This window comes from Dipodomys merriami, unplaced genomic scaffold, assembly GCF_024711535.1.
Source record: "Dipodomys merriami isolate MVZ:Mamm:240054 unplaced genomic scaffold, mDipMer1.0.p SCAF_15, whole genome shotgun sequence".
Taxonomy (NCBI): Eukaryota; Metazoa; Chordata; class Mammalia; order Rodentia; family Heteromyidae; genus Dipodomys; species Dipodomys merriami.
In genome coordinates this window covers 7,905,430-7,928,487 of record NW_027202826.1, presented here as the reverse complement: position 1 = coordinate 7,928,487, position 23,058 = coordinate 7,905,430, and the positions used below count along the sequence as shown (strand labels likewise).

General features: G+C 40.1%; 1 protein-coding gene across 1 annotated transcript; it reads left to right on the top strand.

Moving 5' to 3' along the window:
• Window positions 1-621: 621 nt before the first annotated feature.
• On the top strand, window positions 622-21,582 carry Prmt9 (protein arginine methyltransferase 9). The gene is made up of 12 exons (XM_070022175.1): window positions 622-954; window positions 3,069-3,217; window positions 5,252-5,488; window positions 5,909-6,076; window positions 9,128-9,230; window positions 10,372-10,478; window positions 12,741-12,933; window positions 14,476-14,659; window positions 16,869-17,577; window positions 19,004-19,157; window positions 20,374-20,496; window positions 20,775-21,582. The coding sequence occupies exons 1-12, from the start codon at window positions 769-771 to the stop codon at window positions 20,988-20,990; spliced, it is 2,529 nt and encodes an 842-aa protein (XP_069878276.1). The 5' UTR covers window positions 622-768; the 3' UTR covers window positions 20,991-21,582.
• Window positions 21,583-23,058: the final 1,476 nt, after the last annotated feature.

Sequence of the window (23,058 nt, the reverse complement as noted above, 5' to 3'; positions counted from 1 at the left end):
ATGAATGCAACCCAAAGGTTCGCCTCAGAGGATTCTGGGACAAAGACTTAAGACAAACAGTGCCGGTAAAAGTACATTCTAGAGCAAACCTAAGGTACTTTTTTTTTTTGCCAGTCTGGGGCTTGAACTCGGGGCCTGGGCGCTGTCCCTGAACTTCTTCTGCTAGTGCTCTACCACTTGAGCCACAGCATCACTTCCGGCTTTTTCTGTATGTGTGGTGCTGAGGAATCGAACCCAGGGCCTCATGCATGCGAGGCAAGCGCTCTACCACTGAGCCACCTTCCCAGCCCTCCAGGGCTCGTGACGCGTCGAATCCGGTACACAGCGACCCCCAAACACCTCAAGCAGCGTCCCCAAACGTCTGGCAGCCAGTCGCTACAGGAGTGTGCAGCGCCACGCTCTGCGTCTGCGCCACGGGGGCCTCACACCGCCACCACACAGTCCGGGAAGCAAGCAGAGAGCGACCAAGCAGCCGTCCACGTTCGAGGGAGGAAGACGTTCCGCCCGCATCCACGCATGCGCCAGGACCGCTCGCGTCGTACGCGCTGACGTCATCACCGCGCGCGCCGTCCAACCCAGTCTGCAGTTGGGCGGAGAACGCCGTCTTCCGGTGGAGGAGAGGGCGGGGCCTGTGGTGGACGGCCGGCGGGCGCGCTCACCTGTCGTCCATCCAGAACTTTCCTTCCTTGAGTCCGGCCGGCCCGGGAATGTAACATCGAGGCGTTTTTTTTCGTTTCCCTCTGAGCTCCTGCCAGCCGTGACTTGGCCATGCCGAACTCGCGGCCTCGGTCCAGGCCCCGCCGGGGCGCCGCCATTGCTGCGGGCCGGGACGAGCTGGTGTCGCGGTCCCTGCAGAGCGCCGAGCACTGTCTGGGCGCCCGGGACTTCGGCACGGCCTACGCTCACTACCTGCTGGTGCTCAGCCTGGCCCCGGAGCTGAAAGACGGCGTGAAGGTGAGGCCCCGCCCCGGCCTGCGGGCGCCGCCGCGGGTCCTGGAGGGAAGGCGCCCCAAACGCCCACACCCCCAAGCCCAGCAGAACGGGGGGTCCGTAATATTCACTGTCCCTCGCCCGCTTCTCGTGGGCTGCCCTGGGTCACGCCTCAGTGCGCTTCCCATTTGGGGGATTCGATCTGCCTCAACACAGGTGTTTGTTTTATTTGGGAAAAATTAGATGTCACGTCTCTGTCGCCACATTTCCTTAGTTAAAATCCCGAAGATCGACGGATTGCACAATGAGGGGGGGGGCACCAATAGCCTCTTTCTCACTTACGTGTAATTTCAGTACCCTTGTTTTGGGAGACCCCTGCATTTATATTTGCTGTATGTGAAAGGAATGGTTGTGGGTCACTGTCGTGGAATACAGTGCCTTGAACTTCATCTTTGGCTTCAGTTATTGATGATTTGCAAGTTATTCTGTTGAAACACGTCCGTCCCCCCCCCCTTTTTTTTTTTCCTCCAAGTAGTTTTAGAATGTAACTTCAGTTGCTGCCGCTTCATTTTGTCCAGGGTTTCTCACCCTTAATACTAATGACATTCTAGGTAAAAATAATTCCTTATAGTGGGGAAGGAGAGCACGGAGCATCTCAGTCCTACCCACTAGATGTCAGTAGCATCTAGACTTTTGTAGTTCACTTAAATTTCAGGACCAGCTGTCCTGTTCCATTCAGGAGGAGGAGATGTTGTGTGATCCTTTTCTTTCTCTATGTAGGCAGCAGCAGAGTAGTGGTCCATCTAAGTGTTCTTACAGCTCTGTGTTTCCTAGTTTCCTGTATTGTAACCAGGGACAGTATGTCTCTTAAAGATACTTAAGTGTTTTTTGTTCTTGTGGGTTTTTTTTTTTTTTTTTTTTTTTTGCCAGTCCTGGGGCTTGAACTCAGTGCCTGGGCACTGTCCCTGAGCTTCTTTTGCTCAAGGCTAGCACTCTACCACTTGAGCCACAGCAACACTTTGGCTTTTTCTGTTTATGTGGTACTGAGGAATTGAACCCAGTGCTTCATGCATGCTAGGCAAGCACTCTACCACTGAGCCACATTCCCAGCCCTATATTTAGTGTATTTAAACCATCCCAGATGTCTTTACATTGTTAGTCCACATCCCTTTCTCTAATAAACAAGCCAGGTGGGCATGGTTAAAAAAACAAAAAGAAAGAAAAGAGCCAGGCGCCAGTAGCTCACGCCTTTAATCCTAGCTACTTAGGAGGCTGAGATCTGATGATCGGGGTTCAAAGCTAGCCTGGGCAGGAAAGTTGGTGAGACTCTTATCTCCAATAAACCACTAGAAAACCGGAAGTGGCGCTGTAGCTCAAGCGGTAGAGCGCTCACCTTGAGCTGAAAAGCTGAGGGACAGCGCCCAAGCCCAGAGTTCAAGCTCCATGACAGACAAAAACAAAAAAACAAAAAGAAAATGTCTGACACTTGCAAAATGTGTGAGGTGAGACCCTGGGATCTAGTCCTCAGTAGTGGATAAAAACACATGCATAAAAATTGTATTCATTTGGCAGATGCCCTATGTGGTATTCAGTAGGGTTCTATTTTTTTGCAAAACTATCATTTCCTCCTCTTCCCTCTTTATCTCTTGAAAAAAGGAACAGAATTTATGTTGCTCATCATTTTGATTTAGCCTAGGTTAACACTGAATGCTGAGAAAATATTAGAAAAGAGCCACATGTGAAGAAATGCTTGTTTGGTTGTAATTACTAGTAGGAAGCTGTATTTATGAGTCAGAAAATCAAGGACTGAATTGTAAATGATGTAGCATCATTTACAAATAGGGGAGAAGGTTAATGCATTGGCAATGAGTAAGAAAAGAGAAGAAGAGGGTCAAGGAGAAACTCCAGAAAAACTGATCTAGAAAAAAGAAATAGGAGAACATCAAGAGATTTTCTGATATGGCAGATAAGCATGCAAAGAGTTAGAATGCTCAGCCTGTCTAATTCTGCATATTATTGTAATATAATAGGTGGTAAAATTCATTTTCCAGAACTGTTCAGTGAGTTTTTTTTTTTGGTCAGTTGTGAGGCTTGAACTCTGGGTCTCTCTTTATTGACTTTTTTTCTTGTTTGTAAAGGAAACTTTTCAGTATACATTGTTCAAATGGGCAGAAGAACTTGATGCACTCAATCGAATACAAGACTTACTCAGTTGTTATGAACAGGCCTTGGAACTATTTCCTGATGATGAAGTGATTTGTAATAGTATGGGGGAACATCTCTTCAGGTTTGTACTAATTTCTGTATTACTTGCTAAGTATTGTTCTGTATTTGGAGTAAGTGATAAATTATACAGTAATTTGCCTTGTTTAAGATGGAGCTTCACTGGTCTTCTTGGTTGCAGGCTAGTCTAGAACTCACAGGCTCAAGCGAGTCCTATATTATCCTACTGAGTAGCTGAGACTATACATATGTACCACCATGCCTGACAATTTAAGTAATTTGATATAGGGAAGCTTTTTTTTTTTTTTTTTTTTTTTTTGCTGGTCATGGGCATTAACTCTGGGCCTGGGCACTGTCCCTCAGCTCTTTAGCTCAAGGCTAGCGCTCTACCACTGGAGCCACAGCGCCACTTCCGGCTTTTTCTGTTTATGTGGTGCTGAGGAATCGAACCCAGGGCCTCATGCTTGCAAGGCATGCACTCTACCGCTGAGCTACCTTCCCAGCCCGATATAGGGAAGCTTTAATGTGAAGTATTAATAGGTAGTTGATGTAATGAAGGATATGCTAGTAACAAGGAAAAAACAGGAATAGTAGATAATCTGAAATATCATAGTAGTTGTATTATATCATTTACTACATAATCACTTGCCCTTACCTTTATTATCTATGCCAGTGTTGGTTTTTTTTTTTTTATACTTTTTGTAATAAAAAATGGTCTGTTAAAAAAAAATGCTGTTGCCAGGCACTGGTGGCTAATGCCTATAATCTTAGCTACTCAGGAGACTGAGATCTGAGGATCACGGTTCAAAGCCAGACTGGGCAGAAAAGTCCGTGAGACTCTAATCTCCAATAAAACTACTAGAAAACTGGAAGTGGTGCTGTGGCTCAAGAGGTCGTGCGTTTGTCTTGAGCTGAAGAGTGCAGGGACAGCGCCCAAGCCCAGAGTTCAGGGGCTGGGAAGGTGGCTCAGTGGTAGAGCGCTTGCCTTGCATGCCTGAGGCCCTGAGTTCGATTCCTCAGCACCACATAAGCAAAAAGAAAAAAGCCGGAAGTGGCGCTGTGACTCAAGTGGTAGAGCGCTAGCCTTGAGCTGAAGAGCTGAGGGACAGTGCCCAGGCCCAGAGTTCAGGCCCCATGACTGGACCGAAAACAAAAAAACAAACAAGCCCAGAGTTCAAGCCCCATGACTGACAAAAAATAAAAATAAAAATAAATCACTGTTCTAGGAGAGAAAATATAGCTTTCTCTCTGGACATTTATTTGTGAAGTATCTTGAGTATTTCAACTTTATAACCTTTTATTAATCCAGTATTATCAGATTTAAACAAATGTATTTAAATGAATAATTAGATGAAAAGGTGTTTTTTTTTTAACTCATTGACACCATGTTGAGTCTCAGAATATAACTGTTTAGAAATCTATGTAGCAACTTGACATTGTTGTAAATACACACATGTGGGCAGAGAGCTTTCATGTGCAGAGTATGGACTACTTTGGTACTGCTAAAATCTGATGATATATGAGCTGCATGCTATCACATTGTGTAATTTTATTGGCCAGCAAACAACCAATTTCAAGAAAGGACAAATTAGAGAGGCACTGTTCTAGGTGGCTTGATAATTTTGTTCACTCCCACCCCCTCACTTCCCTGCCCTTGCCCTTGCCTTGCCCTTTTCTTTTCCCTCTCCTCTCCCCTCCCCTTCCCTCCCCTCCCCTCCTTTTCTTTTTCTGCCAGTCCTGGGGGTTTGAATTCAGGGCCTGGAACTGCTCCTGAGCTTTTTTGGCTCAAAGCTAGCACTGTACCAATTGGGACACATTGCCACTTCCAGCTTTTTCTGAGTAGTTTATTGGAGGTAAGAGTCTCATGGACTTTCTTGCCTGGGCATGTTTGAGCCACGATCCTCGTATCTTGGCCTCCCGTGTAGTTAGGATTACAGACACGAACCACTGGTACCCAGCTTAACCTGGCATTTTGTAATGGTCACAAAAAGCTTTCCAAAGGACATATCCTATATTCTTTTGGATATGAATGTTAATAAGGGATTCTCACATATAGTTGAATGTGTTTTGTCTTTAACTTTTCTTTTTGTTGTTCTAGAATGGGATTTAGAGATGAAGCAGCTGGATATTTTCATAAAGCAGTAAAGTTAAACCCTGAATTCAATGATGCAAAGGAGAATTTTTATCGTGTTGCAAATTGGTTGGTTGAGCGCTGGCACTTTATTATGCTTAATGACACCAGAAGGAATCTTGCCTACAATGCAGCAATCCAAAAGGCTGTCTGTTCGGGGTCCAAAAGTGTTTTAGACATTGGAGCAGGAACTGGAATATTAAGGTTTGTTGTAATTGCTGATTACATTTTCACCTGTATTAATGTAAATTGAAGCTTATTCCAGATACCAAAAATGTAACATTGGAATTTTAAAGTAGCACTTGTTTTTCACTAATTTTGTTAAGAATTAGAGAAGACTGCTATGCAAAATTTGTATTACTGAATTTTTGAGTTTTTCTTAAGAGAATTTTTTTGTATTAGCATTGTGGTGGTAGATGCTAGAAAGCCTCTTGGCAGTCTTCTCATCTGTCTTCGTAAAAGTGTGCTACATGCATATTGAGTGATTTTTTTTCTGAACAAGAATATTCTTTTTCTTTTTCAGTTCTGAGATTACAGAATGAGTAATGATTAAAGAATAAAACCTCCTATTTCTAGCTTTACAAGTCTATTAACATTTTGATGGAGTCCTTTTCTCTTTCATAGTATGTTTGCTAAAAATGCTGGGGCACTGTCAGTGTATGCGTGTGAGTTATCCAAGACCATGTATGAACTTGCTCGTGATGTTGTATCTGCAAACAAGATGGACACGGGGATAAAACTTTTACACATGAAGTCACTTGACCTAGAAATTCCAAAACATATTCCTGAAAGGTATTATAAATTTTCTTATTTACAAGTCACTATTTTTTTGGTAAGAATTAAGATACATTTCTAGCATCTAGTCCTACCAAAAATACCAACACCCTTAGTTTGTAAAGATAGTTTAATAAAAGACAGATTTGCCTATTAGCATCATGTAAGTGGTAACAAAAAAAATTAAGATCTTGGGAAAAATCTGTGGCAAGGGATTTAATAAACTTTAGATTTCAATGTTTTAATTTGTGATCATTAACTTTAAAAATAAGTTCAGTGTGGTGCTACATACCTGTAATTCCAGTCACTTGAGAAGTGGAGAGGATTACAGCTCCACGCTGGTGCCCGGACAGAGGTTATCAAGACCCCATCTCAACTAAAAGCCCTGTATGGTAGTTCATATTAAGTGGAAAAGGCATAAGTAGGAGGATTGAATTCTGATGCTAGCCCTAGGAAAAAAAGACCTTATCCAATAAATAAGACAAAAAAGGACTAGGAATGTTACTTGAGTGGTAGAGTCTTTGTCTCACAAGAACAAGGTCTTGAGTTCAAAACCCTAAATCAAAAAGCCCAATAACTCATTCCCCCAAACATGAACGGAACTAAAATAATGGACTTAACACACTTTGTGTTAATGCTGCCCTTGTTTAAAATGAAAGTTTTGACAGTGTCACTTGTTAATGATTTTTGGCCTCTGCCCATTAAATACTTTGGATATAATCTTGTAGCTCTTGTTTTTTGTATGTTACCTCACTGTGATATATATCATAATAGTCATGGGATTTTAGAACTAGAAAGGATTTCAAGATCATCTGGTCTGACAACATCATTTTAGGAACTTTTTAAAATAAAATACTTGTTTTATAGACTCTTGGGTTGTGTTTCCCTATGGTACTTAAATTCAGTTGATATTGAAAAAAGTTATTTTGGACTCTATTTTTATATAATAATGCTGTATATACATACACTTTTCAATGGTCTCTGCATTTGTTCTTCCCATTAGAGAACTATAATTAAATTGCTGAGGCATACACATATCATTTTTATGGGAAAACAACAACAAAAATATTTTTAAAAACCACTGTCCCAGGGACTGGGAAGGTGGCTCATTGGTAGAGCGCTTGCCTTGCATGCATGAGGCCCTGGGTTCGATTCCTCAGCACCACGTAAGCAAAAAGAAAAAAGCCGGAAGTGGCGCTGTGACTCAAGTGATAGAGCGCTAGCCTTGAGCTGAAGAGCTGGGGGACAGTGCCCAGGCCCAGAGTTCAGGCCCCATGACCAGACCCCCCAAAAAAAGAAAAAAAACAAACAGCAAAAAACACTGTCCTGAATTGTGGTGTTGTGCTAATTGTGTTGTGTTCTGGTTGCCTTAACACAATACCACAGTCTATATAGCTTAAGTAAGAGATGTGTATTTTTTAAAATGAGAGGTCTTACCTTGAAGATGATCACCTTCAGTCTGTCTTTACCAGGTTTTTCTCCTATGTGTGAATGGTCTCTGAGTTCTCTCCTTTTATAAGGATACTAATATATATTACATTAGGATCCTACTCTGAAGACCTTTTATTTTTTTTTAAATCAGTTGTGGGGCCTGAACTCTGGGCCTGGGCACTGTTCCTCAGCTCTTCAGCTCTTCAGCTCAAGGTGAGTGCCCTACCACTTGAGCCACAGTGCCACTACTGGCTTTTTCTGCTTTATGTGGTGCTGAGGAATTGAACCCAGGGCCTCATGCATGCAAGGCAAGCACTCTACCACTGAGCCACCTTCTCAGCCCCTGAAGACCCTTTTTTTTTTTTTTTGTCGGTCGTGGGGCTTGAACTCTGGGCCTGGGCGCTGTCCCTCAGCTCTTCAGCTCAAGGCGAGCGCTCTACCACTTGAGCTACAGCCCCACTTCCGGTTTTCTGGTGATTTATTGGAGATAGGAGTCTCACGGTCTCTCCTGCCTGGGCTGGCGATCCTCAGATCTCAGCCTCCTGAGTAGCTAGGATTACAGGCGTGAGCCACCAGCGCCCGGCTCTGAAGACCTTTTTTTAAAAAACATTTATAAGCTTCTAAACTCTTTTTCTAAATACTGTCATATTAGAGTTTAGAGTTTTAACCTAAGAGTTGAGGAGTAGATGCACACAATTCAGCCCATGGATACTTTAATTCAATTTGTATTTTTCTCATAAAGTTGTAGTAAGATGTATTATATTTTAATCAGTGTATACAAATTTTAATTCAGCTTGTTATTCATTTTGACCTTAAACAGGTCTCTAGACTTTCAGATGTTGGACTAGATGATCTGAGACACCATAAATATTCTAAATACATGCCATTATGAATATTAATTATTTTACTATGTATAATATTTGGTTTAGACACTCAGGAAAATTCTTTCTTGCCTTCAAGACACTTAAGATCTAGATAGGAAGATGAAGAATATCCATGAAACTTGTCTATCTTCAAAGTACAAAATGAATGATACTGGCAGTAAGGCTAAAGGTGTTTAGAAGAGAAGAATTATTTTGGTATGTTTGTAAGTATAACTTTCTAGAAAGAATGGATATTCTGAGCCCGCTCAAACTCAGAATAGCTTTGTGGAGACTTTAGAAAAGTGACAGAAGAGGCACAATGAACATTTAAGAGGAAAACTTGAATAATACAATATCATAGATGATAAAGATTGAGTTTTTGAAAGGTAGGAATATTATGGGCAAAGACTTTTATGAAAAAGACAGCTTATTAGAGCATATTTTAGAAATAAAAGCATATAATTAGAAATAAGTGTTTGTCATTAAGGACAGGGACTGAGAAAGGTAATGGGAATGAGTGCCTCTTAGCACTTTAGGTAGTGGAAGAAGAGTGAGGATGTTATTCTCCGTACTCCAAGAAGGGGAAGGAATCAGTGTACAGTGGAGAACAGGAGTCAGAGGAACTTTAGAGTACAGTTCCTCAAGATTCAGAGGAATACTGAAATGAACTGTGTTTTACTTGTGGACTGTTTCTATAAAAACTGTCAGCTTTGACATCTTTATATAAATAGCATGTCATTTTACTTACATATATCTTTAAAAAATCATTCTATAGAGTTTCCCTAGTTGTAACAGAAACTGTCGATGCAGGTTTATTTGGAGAAGGAATTGTGGAGAGTTTAATTCATGCATGGGAGCATTTACTTTTGCCACCAAAGGTAAGCAACACAAAAACACTTAAATTTGATGAATAACTTATTGTTTTCAGATTCATTAGAGACTTATTGGGCCCCCAAAGTATTTACAAAGCAATAGGAAATGTATTTCCCATTGTCAGGTATATACTGGGTAGTTGAAAGGAGAGCCATGAAGGGATATGTTCATCTGTTCATCTGTGTGCTCAGATGAGGAATTGTGGAGGGACTGACCATGGAGTTCTTGAGTATGGTTATAGAGGGAAGTGCTTTTAGTTTCACACTCCTCACTGCTTGGAACTTAGGAAAATCATCAAAAGGAAGTAGAGTAACACTGGCTTGGTATAGTTGGTATAGTTGCTGATTAAATAGGACTATTATATTTTACATAGAAATTTTCTGCTATAGACCACAAGTCATAGATATATAATATAAAATGATTTTAGCATGTAATGAAAAGTTATTATAAAAATGAGAAGAATTTAAAATAAGTTAAAAGTTGAAAGAATAGCAGCAACTTATTTATGTATTTATGTATTTATTTATTTATTTATTTTTGCTGGTCCTGGGGTTTAGACTCAGGGCCTGTGTGCTGTTCCTGAGCTTTTTGAGCTCAAGGCTAGTGCTCTACCACTTGAGCCACAGCATCACTTTCAGCAATTTCTTTTTTAAGAAAGTAATGATGGGGCTGGGAAGGTGGCTCAGTGGTAGAGCGCTTGCCTTGCATGCCTGAGGCCCTGGGTTCGATTCTTCAGCACCACATAAGCAAAAAGAAAAAAGCCGGAAGTGGCGCTGTGGCTCAAGTGGTAGAGAGCTAGCCTTGAGCTGAAGAGCTGAGGGACAGCGCCCAGGACCAAAGTTCAGGCCCCATGAATGGACCTGCCCCGCCCCCCCCCCCCCCCAAGAAAAAAAAGTAATGATGATTTTGGATTCTCAAAGTTATACTCTAAATTTCATTTCTTATGTAGACTTCTATCTCTCAGTCTGTCCCTCCCTCCTTTGTAATTATGTTGTAAAATTAATATATACATACATAGCAATGAGAATACTTTTAAAGAGAAAACTTCTTTAACCTACTTGTCTTTCTAATGTTCTGGTGAATTTTTATAGCTTATCCTATGTGTATTTTTGCTTATGTAATAGGTTTTTATTACTCTATTTTCAGACCAAAGGTGAAAATGGTAATTGTGAAAAATATGGGAAAGTTATACCAGCAAATGCTACTATATATGGATTAGCAGTAGAATGTGCAGAGATAAGAAGACACCATAGGTAAGTGACTAAATAGTAAATGTTTAGAAATAATAATTTTAGTATTATTCTTTTTCTGCTGGTATGTATGGTAATAATACCTTTATAATTTCAGCACTCAAGTGAGAGGAAGATCTTTATTAAAAGGGCAAAGTGGGCTACATAGTGAATTTGAGGCCAGCCTGGCATACCTAACAAGACAAAATAATACCGTACTTCAATGAATATTTGGTGCACAAAATCTATTTGCTGGCCTTAAACTTGTGATTTTCCTGTTTCAGCCTCTGAATGCTGAAATTATATGTGAAATTATATATGGCTGGCTCTTATGTGGCTTGCCTCCATTAGCCAAATATAGGAAAATTTAAGAGCCAACATAAAGACTATTACTTAAGAATTAAACCCTTAAATAAGAGTCTGAGTTCTAGACAGGTGGCTGGGTGCCAGTGGCTCACACCTATAATCCTAACTACTTAGGAGGCTGAAATCTGAGTATATGGTTCAAAGCTATTCCAGGTAGGAAAGTTCCTGAGACTTACTCCCCAATTAATATAGAATAATATAAATGGTGCAGAATGACTATTTGCAATTGTCATATAAAGATGCAGGCAAGAATCATGATGGATACTCAGGGCAATTTGGCTGTTTATGTACTTATACAGAATAATACACAAAGTACTTATTTTAAAAGGAAAATTGTTAATTGTGCAGAGATGAAACCACATAACATCTTTACCAAGAGGCTAAAGTTAATATCACCAGTCAGCATTTAGATGGTATTGCATACAGAGTGTAAAAGAAGTACCTAGTTGCAAGGAAAACATGTGCAAACCCAAGTTGGACCAGTCTACCTTCAAAAATGTCAATGTTGAGAAAGCAAAGGAAACAGGAATTGTTCCAGATTGAAGGAGGTTAAAGAGACAGTTAACAAAATAAAGAATACCACTTGCTGTTTGGAAAATACTTAAATAACAGTACTAGGATTAAGAAATTTTAATTTTTTTGTAATAAATATATATTGAAATGTCTATTGAAGTTTAGATGGACTCAGAAATGGGTTCAAAGGGCACAGAAAAAAATAGAGAGCACGATAAATGTAGCAAAACACTTTAAAGCTTGTGGGAGTTTTTTATATTGTTCTGGAAACTTGTATGAACTTGGATGATTTTCAAAATTAGAAAGTTAGGAGCAGAGGAATATAGATTATATAATATATATTCATATTATATACAATTTTTTTTAAATGGTGTGCAAAGATACACATTAAGTGTTTAATTGTGAAGAAATCAGGAGTACTGTGAAGATGATGTTCAATTTTTATTTGCTATGATGTTTTGACAATATTTTTATGTTACTGTATTTTATAATCTAAAAGGAACTTATCTGCCACATATTTTGATAAATATGTGTATATATATGTATACATAAATATACATACGTGTGTGTGTGTGTGTGTGTGTGTGTGTGTGTGTGTCCTGGGGCTTGAACTCGGGGTCTTGGTGCTGTCCCTAAGCTTTTTTGCTCAAGGCTAGTACTTTACCAATTGAGCCACAACTCCCCTTTGGCTTTTGGGTGGTTAATTGGAGTTGAGAGTCTCATGGACTGCCCTGGCTGGCTTCAAACTGCAGTCCTCAGATTCCAGCCTCTGGAGAAGCTAGGATTACAGGCATGAACCATCAATGGCCAGCTGATAACTCATTTTTTTGCGTATAATAATTTCAAAAAGTTTATTTGAATTTTAAAAACCTGAAACGCTTTTGAGGTTTGGAATGTTTCTTTTTACATAAGAGTGTAGCTAAAGTGTCATGAAGTGTTTCTGTTGTCAGTGTAAATTTTACGAGTGACGCCATTTTTACCACAAATTCATAAGTCAGAAATTTATAATTTGATTAATTTCATTAAGTGGATACACTTTGGTAACCACTGCTCTGACTGAGGATCAGAACTACCATACTAGAAAGTACCCAGGAAGAAGCCCTTTTGTATTACCAGGGCTCTCACTCCCTCAAAAGTAGCTGCTCTCCTGATGTCCACATATTAAGTGCTCATTTGAATTTTGTGCAAGTGATCCATTATGAGATGCATGTGTGTGCACACACATGCCTGGTTTTTCTTTTGTCCAACATGCACATACTTGTACATATATATTTAAGAAGCCTTGACCTTGACACATAAGGTCTACCTTATATTTGCATTTATCTTGTTCTGAACTCAATATTAGGTGATATTTCTTGATTCATTGCCTTTTTTTTTTTTTTTTTAATAAACTGCATCTCTCACCAGAGTGGTGGTTAAAGACGTTGCTGGTATCCATTTGCCACCAAATGTGAAATTTCAGAGTCCAGCTTATTCTTCTCTCGATGCTGAAGAAACAGTTGAGCCTTATACAACTGAGAAAATGAGTCGAATTTCTGGAGGATATTTGGCTTTGACAGAGTGCTTTGAAATTATGAAAGTCGATTTTAATGATCTTCAGGTAAAAACAAAAATGTGATTATTCAAGCATTACATTTTATGTTTTGTTTAAAATGATATAAAGGACATGAGCTGAGCACTGATGGCTCACACCTCTAATCCTAACTACTCAAGAAGCTGAGATCAAAGGTTCGTGGCTTGAAACCAGTCTGGGTAAGAAAGACCATAAGAATATATGACAGGGGCTGGGAAGTTGGCTCAGTAGTAGAGTGCTTGCCTTGCATGCATGAGGCCCTGGGTTTGATTCCTCAGCACCACATAAGCAGAAAAAAGCCAGAAGTAGTGCTGTGGTTCAAGTGGTAGGGCTGAGGGACAGCGCCCAGGCCCAGAGTTCAGCCCCCACAACTAGCAAAAAAAAAAAAAAAAAAAAAAAAAAAATATATATATATATATATATATATATATGACAGACTTAGGAGTTTGCAATTCTACTTATAGGTTAGTAAGCAGTGAGGCTGGTTCCAGCCTCTTGATTAACTAGGATTATAGGATTATATACCAGCACCTAGCCATTTTTTGATATTTGAAGTGCATTAAAATTTTTGTTTACACATATATCTTATGAAAATTTTAACTTTGCCAGTAATGGCTCTCTATATAGCACTTTCCAGCAATACAGAAAAATAGAAATGAAAAGGCCCAGTATTTTTCTTCCCTTTGTTTCTAAGCTTTTTTTTTTTTTTTTTTTTTTTTTTTTAATTTTTTTTTTGGGTCCGGTCGTGGGGCCTGAACTCTGGGCCTGGGCGCTGTCCCTCAGCTCTTCAGCTCAAGGCTAGCGCTCTACCACTATGAGCCACAGCGCCACTTCCGGCTTTTTTCTGTTTGCTTATGTGGTGCTGAGGAATCGAACCCAGGGCCTCGAGCATGCAAGGCAAGCGCTCTTACCACTGAGCCACCTTCCCAGCCCCTCTAAGCTTTTTTGCCCCATACTAGTTTTGAAGTATCTTTCTAGACTTGTTTTTTTGTTTTATGAGTATGAACACACACACATACACACACACTTTTGTGGGACCAGTACTAGGGTTTGAGCTCTACACTTTGGGCTTGGTATAAAAGTGCTCTACCACTTGAGCCACTCCCTAGCCTTTTTTTTCCTTTAGTTTTTGAAAAGGCTCTGCAAATGTCTAGACTGGCTTGGAACTGTGATCCTCTTATGTAGCTGGGGTGATGTGCACCAGGATGCCTAGCTTTTTTATTGGTTGAGATAAACTTGTTGCCTAAACTATCACTTAATCAAAGCCCTCCCAATCTCTCCCCCCCCACACACACACATACATATGTAATTTATATTGGTTTGCTACTTGCCTTTGTCATCCAACAGTACATCATAGCATCATAGTTTTTTCTCTGCATCAGTAACTTTTTAGTAATTGCATAGTACTCCAATGTAATCGGTCACAACTTCTCATGTAATGTGCTGTAAGTAACTTGAAGCACTAAGATGCTCATTTCCCAAGGGCAGGCCTGAAAAGCTGAGGGATGGAGTAGTGATACTGAGACAATATACATTCTAGTGTACTAAATCCTACTGTTGCTTTTCTAGGAATTAAAAAATCTTACAACTAAAACACCTGGCCAAATTAGCATTCCTGTTATTAAAGAAGGCACACTAGATGCCATTGTGGTTTGGTTTGTGCTCCAGCTTGATGAGGAGTACAGTCTGTCCACAAGTCCTGGCGAGGAAACTTGTTGGGAGCAGGCTGTGTACCCTGTGCAGGACCTTGCAGGTAGGTGCGTCTCATTTTTATTTTTGTTTTGATTTTTTTTCCCATTGGTACTTTCGTGCACTAAAATGGGGAAAAATGACTTTGGATACAAAGTTTTCCATCGAGAGAGATTAGGTAGTCATTCAGATTTTATTTTCCTTTTTCAGAAGTAAATTTAAGTAGCTAATACATATAATTAAGCAGAGAGATTTAAAACAGAACTCTGCTGTATATCCTCAGAAATACTTACCATTAAGTGGTTTTCTAGTTAATAGTAGACAAAAGAAATGCTGGTCTAGTTTTTGATGGAAAATGTTGGCAAAGTATTGTTTTAATTGTAGGTATATTACCCATTAGAGAACCCAACGGATGGAATTTGTGGAGCACTAGGTCATAAAAGTACAACACTTGTAGCACAGAATTTTGCAGTTTGTGTTTGGGGATCCATGAACTTCCGTAGGGAAAATCTTTATCAAAGGTATTTTCTGTCTAGAAGAATTTTTTTTTAAGGTCAGTCATGGGGCTTGAACTCAGGACCTGGGTGCTGACCCTGAGCTTTTTTGATCAAGGCTAGTGCTCCACCACTCAGATCTCAGCCTCCTGAGTAGCAAGGATTACAAATATGAGCCACTAGTGCCCTGCTTAGAAGAAATTTTTGTTTTTGTTTTTTTGCCGGTCGTGGACTTGAACTCTGGGCCTGGGCGCTGTCCCTCAGCTCTTCGGCTCAAGGCTAGCACTCTACCACTTGAGCCACAGCGCCACTTCCGGCTTTTTTCTTTTTGCTTATGTGGTGCTGAGGAATCGAACCCAGGGCCTCATGCATGCAAGAGCGCTCTACCACTGAGCCACCTTCCCAGCCCCTTTAATTAATTAATTAATTAATTTTCGGGGGGTCCGGTTGTGGGGCCTGAACTCTGGGCCTGGGCGCTGTCCCTCAGCCCTTCAGCTCAAGGCTAGCACTCTACCACTTGAGCCACAGTGCCACTTCTAGCTTTTTTTTCTCTTTTTGCTTATTTGGTACTGAGGAATCCAACCCAGGTCCTCTTGCATGCAAGGCAAGCGCTCTACCACTGAGCCACCTTCCCAGCCCCAATGTTCTTTATTTTTTTGAGGCTAGCATTCTACCACTTTGAGCCACCATGCCACTTCTGGTTTTCTGGTGGTTAACTGAAGATAAGATCCTCATGGCCTTTCTTGTCTAGACTGCTTTCAAACCATGAGCCTCAGATCTCAACCTCCTAAGTAGCTAGGATTACACATGTGAGCTGCCAGCACCCAGCTTCTATCTTTATTATTATTGTTGTTGTGTTGTTGTTGTTGTTCTTGGTGGTGGTGGTGGTTGTGGGGCTTGAACTGTGGGCCTAGGCACTGTCCCTCATCTATTCAGCTCAAGGCAAGCACTCTACCACTTGAGCCACAGCACCACTTCTGGTTTTCTGGTGGTTAATTGGAGAAAAGAGTCTCACGGACTTTCCTGCCCGGGCTGGCTTTGAACTGTGATCCTCAGATGTCAACCTCCTGAGTAGGCATGAGTCACCTGCTCCGGCATTATCTTTATTTTTGATAACTTCATTGCCAAAGATGATAGAGTACCTCAAGTCCTCTATTATCTCTCCTACTCTCATCAATTTGGGGACATGATGACATATATAAATTATAATTTTAAAAAGCAAATGACTTCCAGGTGCTGGTAGCTTGTATGTGTAATCCTAGCTACTCAGGAGGCTTGAGATCTAAGGATTGAGGTTCAAAGCCAGCTTGGGCCAGAAAGTCTATGAGACTTTTTTATTTCTAGTTAACTACCCAAAAAAGCCAGAAGTGGAGTTGTGGCTCAAGTAGTAGAGTACTAGCCTTGAGCAAAAACTCAGGGACAGCACCAGGCCCTGACTTCAAGGCCCTAGTGTGTGTGGGCACACACGAACATAATGGTGATACAATTAGGATCCAATAATGGGATGTGGAGCTCTTGAATCTCTCCATAGTACTACAAATTATAGAATCTTCAAAGTTTAGTTTTTCCCTAAGTTAAGCTGATGGGATTTCCCTATTTTTATATACATTAAATGTGTAAATGTAAATCCTTCCTTAAGTGTTTTAAATAGGGGGATAGATGTGAGATACGTGTGTGTGTGTGTGTGTGTGTGTGTGTGTGTGTGTGTTCCTCTGAGTTAAAGTGCTCCATATTAATCAATTGCTTTTTAAAAACTCTTTCTTTTTTTTACTAATGAAGACTACTGGGTAAAGCCTGGTGATCATATTACAATGGAAGCATCTTGTCAGGATTGTTACTTGAGAATCAATGTCTTGGCTTTGGACCATGAGATGGAAGTTGTAAAAAGTTTTACCAGGAATAAAGACTTGCTCTCTTTCGGGAATGAGGCTGAACTCTGTAGTGCCCTGGCTAATCTTCAGACCAGTAAACCAGATTGTGTAGAGCAAATGTGTATATTGGAATCCACCGAAATTGCTTTGCTCAACAACACTTCATATCACGAAGGCTTTAAGATGGCAATGAAGAGAGTGTTATCTTCTTTGGCCCCAGAGAAGCTGTGCCAGGCTATGGATACTCAGTGTCAGGATAATGAGGTACACTGTGGAACTGGACAGAGTTACACTGCACAGGACATTCCTGAACCTTTCTATGTGTTAGATGTGTCTGAAGGCTTCTCTGTCCTGCCTATAATCGCCGGCACACTTGGGCAGGTTAAACCTTACAGTTCTGTGGAAAAAGACCAGCATCGTACTGCTCTTGACCTCATATCTGAAGCCAATCACTTTCCTAAGGAAACACTGGAGTTTTGGCTGAGGCATGTGGAGGATGAGTCTGCGGTGCTGCAGAGGCCGGAGTCAGACAAGTTGTGGAGCATAATCATACTGGATGCCATTGAACCGTCTGGACTTATTCAACAGGAAATAATGGAAAAAGCTGCAATATCCAGGTAAAACACAGAGTAGATATAAATTTCAATGTTTTGTTCAGCTCATTCTTCAGGTCAGTTCTTTTCTTGAATGGCATGGCTGCAAAAATGAGAATGGATCATTGTTCCTTAAGTATTGCTTTTTGGTACTTGTGACTTCATGCCTTTCTCTTTGTATACCTGTTATTAGTACTTTTCCTGCTAAAGGAATTTGTGCACTGTAGATGTCAAGAAAAAGACCTATTTTGGATTTAGGCAGCCTATGTTTCATAGATGGAGTTTAATGATATCTTGAAAATAGTAAGACATTCAGTATAAATACAGAGAAATCACATTTTTTAACTGTAATGTTAGAAAAATGCAGCACTCATTTGATGGCATTTTGGGAATAATTCCCTATCCTCTTGGGTTGTTTTATAACACATTTTGTAATGTATTATGTCTCTTTTTAAAGGCATTTCTCCTTCAGTGTAGATTGTTTAATTCTAAGGAAAAATTTAGCTAAGATTTGAAGTCCTTCAGTTGTACTTCTCAGCCCTGCAAACAAGGCAGTAGTCAACATTTGCAATCTGAGATTTAAGAAAAATAGATGTGTACATATCTTCAGTTTTGAACTATAGGAACAGGTTGTTTTCTAAAGAGAAGTGGTGTCATGAATTAAAGATTGTAATAGCATAAGGAAATTATTCACTGAAACGATACTTGACAAAACCTAGTAAAAACAGTATTTTGCTTTTCCTCTCTTTCTCTCTCTGTGCCTTCCTTCCTTATTTTTCTCTTTTTTTTTTTGGCGGTTGTGGGGCTTGAACTCTGGGCCTGGGTGCTGTCCCTCAGCTCTTCAGCTCTAGGCTAGCGTTTTACCACTTGAGCTACAGTGCCACTTCCGGTTTTCTAGTGGTTTATTGGAGATAGGAGTCTCACCGTCTCTCCTGCCCGGGCTGGCTTTGAACCGCGATCCTCAGATCTCAGCCTCCTGAGTAGCTAGGATTACAGGCATGAGCCACCGGGTGCCCGGCTTATCTTTATCTTTCTTCATTCCTTCCTTCGTTCCTTTTTCTTTCTCCCTTTCTCTCCCTTCTTCCTTCCTCCTTCCCTCCCTTTCTTCCTCCTTCCCTTCCTCCCTTTCTTTCTTCCTTTCTTTGGCTTTCTCTCTTTACTCTTTTTCTCTCTCTTTTTTAAATAGATATTTAATGTAAAGGCAATGAACAGGGTGGGGGTGGGTTACAGTTACATAATTACTTTTTTCTCGTTAGGTCAGTTATCACTCTTAAGTTTGATTTACTGGGAATTATTTTCAGTAGTTTACCATTCTGAACTTGTAGTCAATAATAACACAGTCCATTAGACTGTATATAAACTGTAGCTCAGTAATTCATGGCTTTTAGTTATCGAGATCTACAAAACATAGAGGATTGAAAAACATTTTAACATATTTACCCGTCCTTAGGTGTTTACTGCAGTCTGGAGGCAAAATCTTTCCTCAGTATATGCTGATGTTTGGGATGCTTGTGGAGTCACAAACACTGCTAGAAGAGAGCGCTGTTCAGGGAACAGATCGTACACTTGGGTTAAATATAGCACCTTTTATCAACCAGTTTCAGGTGAGCATCTAGAAAAGAAATGGTGTAGGATTTCTGTCAGTGATGGAAAGGAAGGTTGGGTGCTGTTGGAATGAGAGAGAGGGGGAAAGGGAAAGGGAGAGAGGGAGAGACGGAGAGAGAGGGGAGGGGGCTTTGTATCTCCATGAAGGTTTTATAGAAATGAAAGCAGCTTTTATTGTTGTTTTTGTTTGTTTTGTTTTTGTTTTTTGGGTGCCAGTCCTGGGGCTTAAACTCAAGGCATGGGTGCTGTCCTTGAGCTTTTTACTCAAGGCTAGTGCTCTACCACTTGAGCACAGCTCTACTTCCTTGGCTTTTTTGGTGGTTAATTGGAGTCCCATGGACTTTCCTGCCCGGGCTGGCTTTTCAAATTGTGATCCTCAGATCTCAGCCTCCTGAGTAGCTGGGATTGCAGGTGTGAATTACCAGTGCCTAGCAGAAAGCAGCTTTAAGCAGCATTTTCCTCTGGATTTTAAAGGGAGAGAATGGAAGGTATTTTTTTTAACTTTTTTTTTTTTTTTTGGTCTTTTTTTTCTTGGTACTGGAGATCGAATCCAGGATGTTGCACTTGCTAGGCAAGTGTTTTGCCACTGAGCTACATCCCAGCCCCAGTGGAAAGTATTAATAGCAAGAGTTCTTTAAAACTAAGATCTCTAGAATATGTAATGGCAGTGGGGTTTCCTTTTGTATTCTGGAGACATCTAAGGACTTTGACAACTACAGATACCTAGAGCCAGACTCCAGATTGATATAGATGATGGCCAAAGAGAATAGGCCTTTTAGAAGCTCCTGAATGATTTAAATTTACATCCAAGATTGAGAAATAAACTATTTCTAGAAATAAACTATTTATTTCTAGAAATAAACTATTTTCCAGGTTTCCATTTGGTTGAATTTTATTTTTTTGTCAAGAAACTTAAAACATGTAATCCTATACTTGTTTTTAACTCATAAATCCTAGACTTTAAGAGCTGTTTGGTTAAGCAAAAGCTTAATTTGCTTTTAGAAGTAAAAGCAAATTTTTTAAACTGACTAAACTTTGGATTATTCTTGTAAAACTGGAATAATGGAAATCTTTATGCCTCTGGTGTGGTAATATAAATGAAGTAGTTATATTATAAAAAGCATCCAGTCATTGGGTCAAGTACAAATCAAATACTTAATGGACATTAACCACAAAAAGGATGATAAAAAATGAAAAAAAATACCCTTTCCATAGGTGCCTATACGTGTGTTTTTGGACCTATCATCATTGCCCTGTTTACCTTTAAGCAAGCCAGTGGAACTCTTAAGACTAGATTTGATGACTCCTTATTTGAACACCTCCAGCAGAGAAGTGAAGGTAAGCTCAGCATGTAGTTACCACTTTTCAGATTCAGGATGATACTTAATTAAACTAGGTAATATTTGTATGTTCTACTTGCTGCTTTTGAAGATTTAAGTCTTCTGAAAAACATTCAAAAATTAATTTGAGCAAATATGGTGAGCAAAATAGGCTAATCTTTTATTTGGGTGACTCAGTATATTATTAAATTTCAGTATTTAAAATTAACTAAAAAGAGAAAGAAGACTTAATCAATTTTCACTGGTGAGATTTTTGTGATTTCTTGCTTTCTGTAGGTACACATCTGTAGATCAGGACAAGTGACTGCTATTCCATTTTGGTTTCATATGTACCTTGATGAAGAGGTGAAATTGGACACTTCAAGTGAAGCCTCACACTGGAAACAAGCTGCAGTTGTTCTAGATAATCCCATCCAGGTGGAGATGGGAGAGGAACTCGTTCTCAGCGTTCAGCACCACAAAAGCAGTGTCAGCATCACAGTAAAGAAATGAAAGCAGTTTTCTAACGAAAACTGTTCAGAGCATCTAGTACAAAATTCCTATCCGAATTAATGGGATTGTAATCATAAAATGGGTGCTGGTGGCACACGCCTTTAATTCTAGCCACTCAGGAGGCTGAGATCTAAGGATCAACGTTTGAAGCCAGTTTCAGCAGGAAAGTCCATGAAACTCTTCAGTTAAGCACCAAAACAGCTGGATGTGGAGCTGTTGCTCAAGTGGTAGAGTATTAGCTTTGAGCAACTCAGGAACATCATCCAGGCCCTGCGTTCAAATCCCAGGACCAGCATGTGCACGTGCGCACACATACACACATTTTCAGAGCCTTACTGTAATAGTAAGGAAAATGTGAAATGTTTACTGAAGACACAAGGTTTTTAAATAGCAAGTTTATTCTATATACTCACTGTATAGAAGAGTAAAGGAGTGAGAAAGTCAGCTGCAGGAGGCATTATTTCCTGACTGACTTAAGAAAAGAACCATTTAAAAGCTGATATAAATAAAATGGTTTAATGCTAAGCTGGTTCTTTCCAAAGTTTTGATTTGAATGTACAGTAAGAAATAAAATTATCCTATATTTTACAGACTTGTGGAATGTGGAGATTAATAGGAAGATCACTTTGATACTTTGTGTGTTTTATTTGTATTAGTACTGGGGCATGATTACCAGCGCCCAGCAACTCCTGTGTTCCTTTTTTTTTTGGCCAGTCCTGGGGCTTGAATTCGAGGTCTGAGTACTTTCTGAGGTTGTTTTGCTCTTGAGACAGTGTCACTTCCAGCTTTTTCTGTTTATGTGGTACTGAGGAATCAAACCCAGGGCTTCATGCATGCCGGAGAAGCACTCTACCACTGAACCACCTTCCCAGCCCCCTTTATGTTCTTTTTAAGTATTCCAAAAAGCTGCTGCTTTGCTCTGAATTGCCTGGTTTCATTATTTCTGTTATTAAACAAACCAGCATTAAAAAAAATCCATTGTGTGTAATAAAGATCTGTAACATGTTATGGTATAGTAAAAGGGTTGTTAATACTGAAGTATACTGAAGTACAGGATACCAGCTCTAATCTCAATATGACTGCCACATAAAATTTTATTGTCCTCATACTGAACATATAAATCCTCATTTAGCTTTGTGTCCTGAGACCTACATCTCCCCATTCCATCCCTATCACTGTCTTCTTTTTTTTTTTTTTTAGCTAATATTCTTTTTTTTTAATTTTATTTTATTTTGTGAACATACTGTACAGAGTTACAATTTCATGGGCAGGATAATGCGTACATTTCTTACCAAGCATTGCAGCCTCCTCCTTTGTTTACCCTTCACATCCCTTCCCAGCCTCCCCCCTCCCCCTCCCCCCCAATCCCAATCCTTCTCCTTCCCCCCTCCCCCCCCGGCCTACCACTGTCTTCTTTCACATATTTTCTTGGACTTTGCATACTTGAGTTGCCAGCACCCTTTCTAAAGGCTGAAAATATTTCATTGTCTAGATAAATGAGTTTCGTTACACATTTATCAGTAGACAAGTGGATATGTGAAATGTTGGATATTGTGGATGTTTGGATTAATGAGCATGGGAGTGCAGATGTCTTGGACATATGCCCCAAAGATATGTCTAGGTTAGCTTGTTTTAATTTTAATTTCCTTAGACCCTCTTGTGGTCCTGCTTCCCTGGGCCTGCCCAATTTAGTGTTTTCCACAATGACCATACAATCTACATTCTCACCTGCAGTTCAAAAGTTCCATTTCTCAACACCCTTGCCAACATCCAACATTTTTATGAGCGCGCGCGCGTGTGCGTGTGTGTGTGTATGTGTATATGTGTATGTATGTATGCATGTGCGCGTGCATGAGCACGTGCTAAAACTGGGTCTGAACTTTTTTACTCAAGTGCTCTGCCACTTTGAGCCACAGCTCCACTTGTGGTTTTTAGGTAGTTAATTAGAAATAAGTCTAGCAGCCTTTTCTGCCCAGCCTTGACTTTGAGCTGTAATTCTCATTTTTTAGCCTCCTGAGTAAGCTAGGATTATAGGTGTGAGCCACCAGTGCTCAGCTCACTAATTATT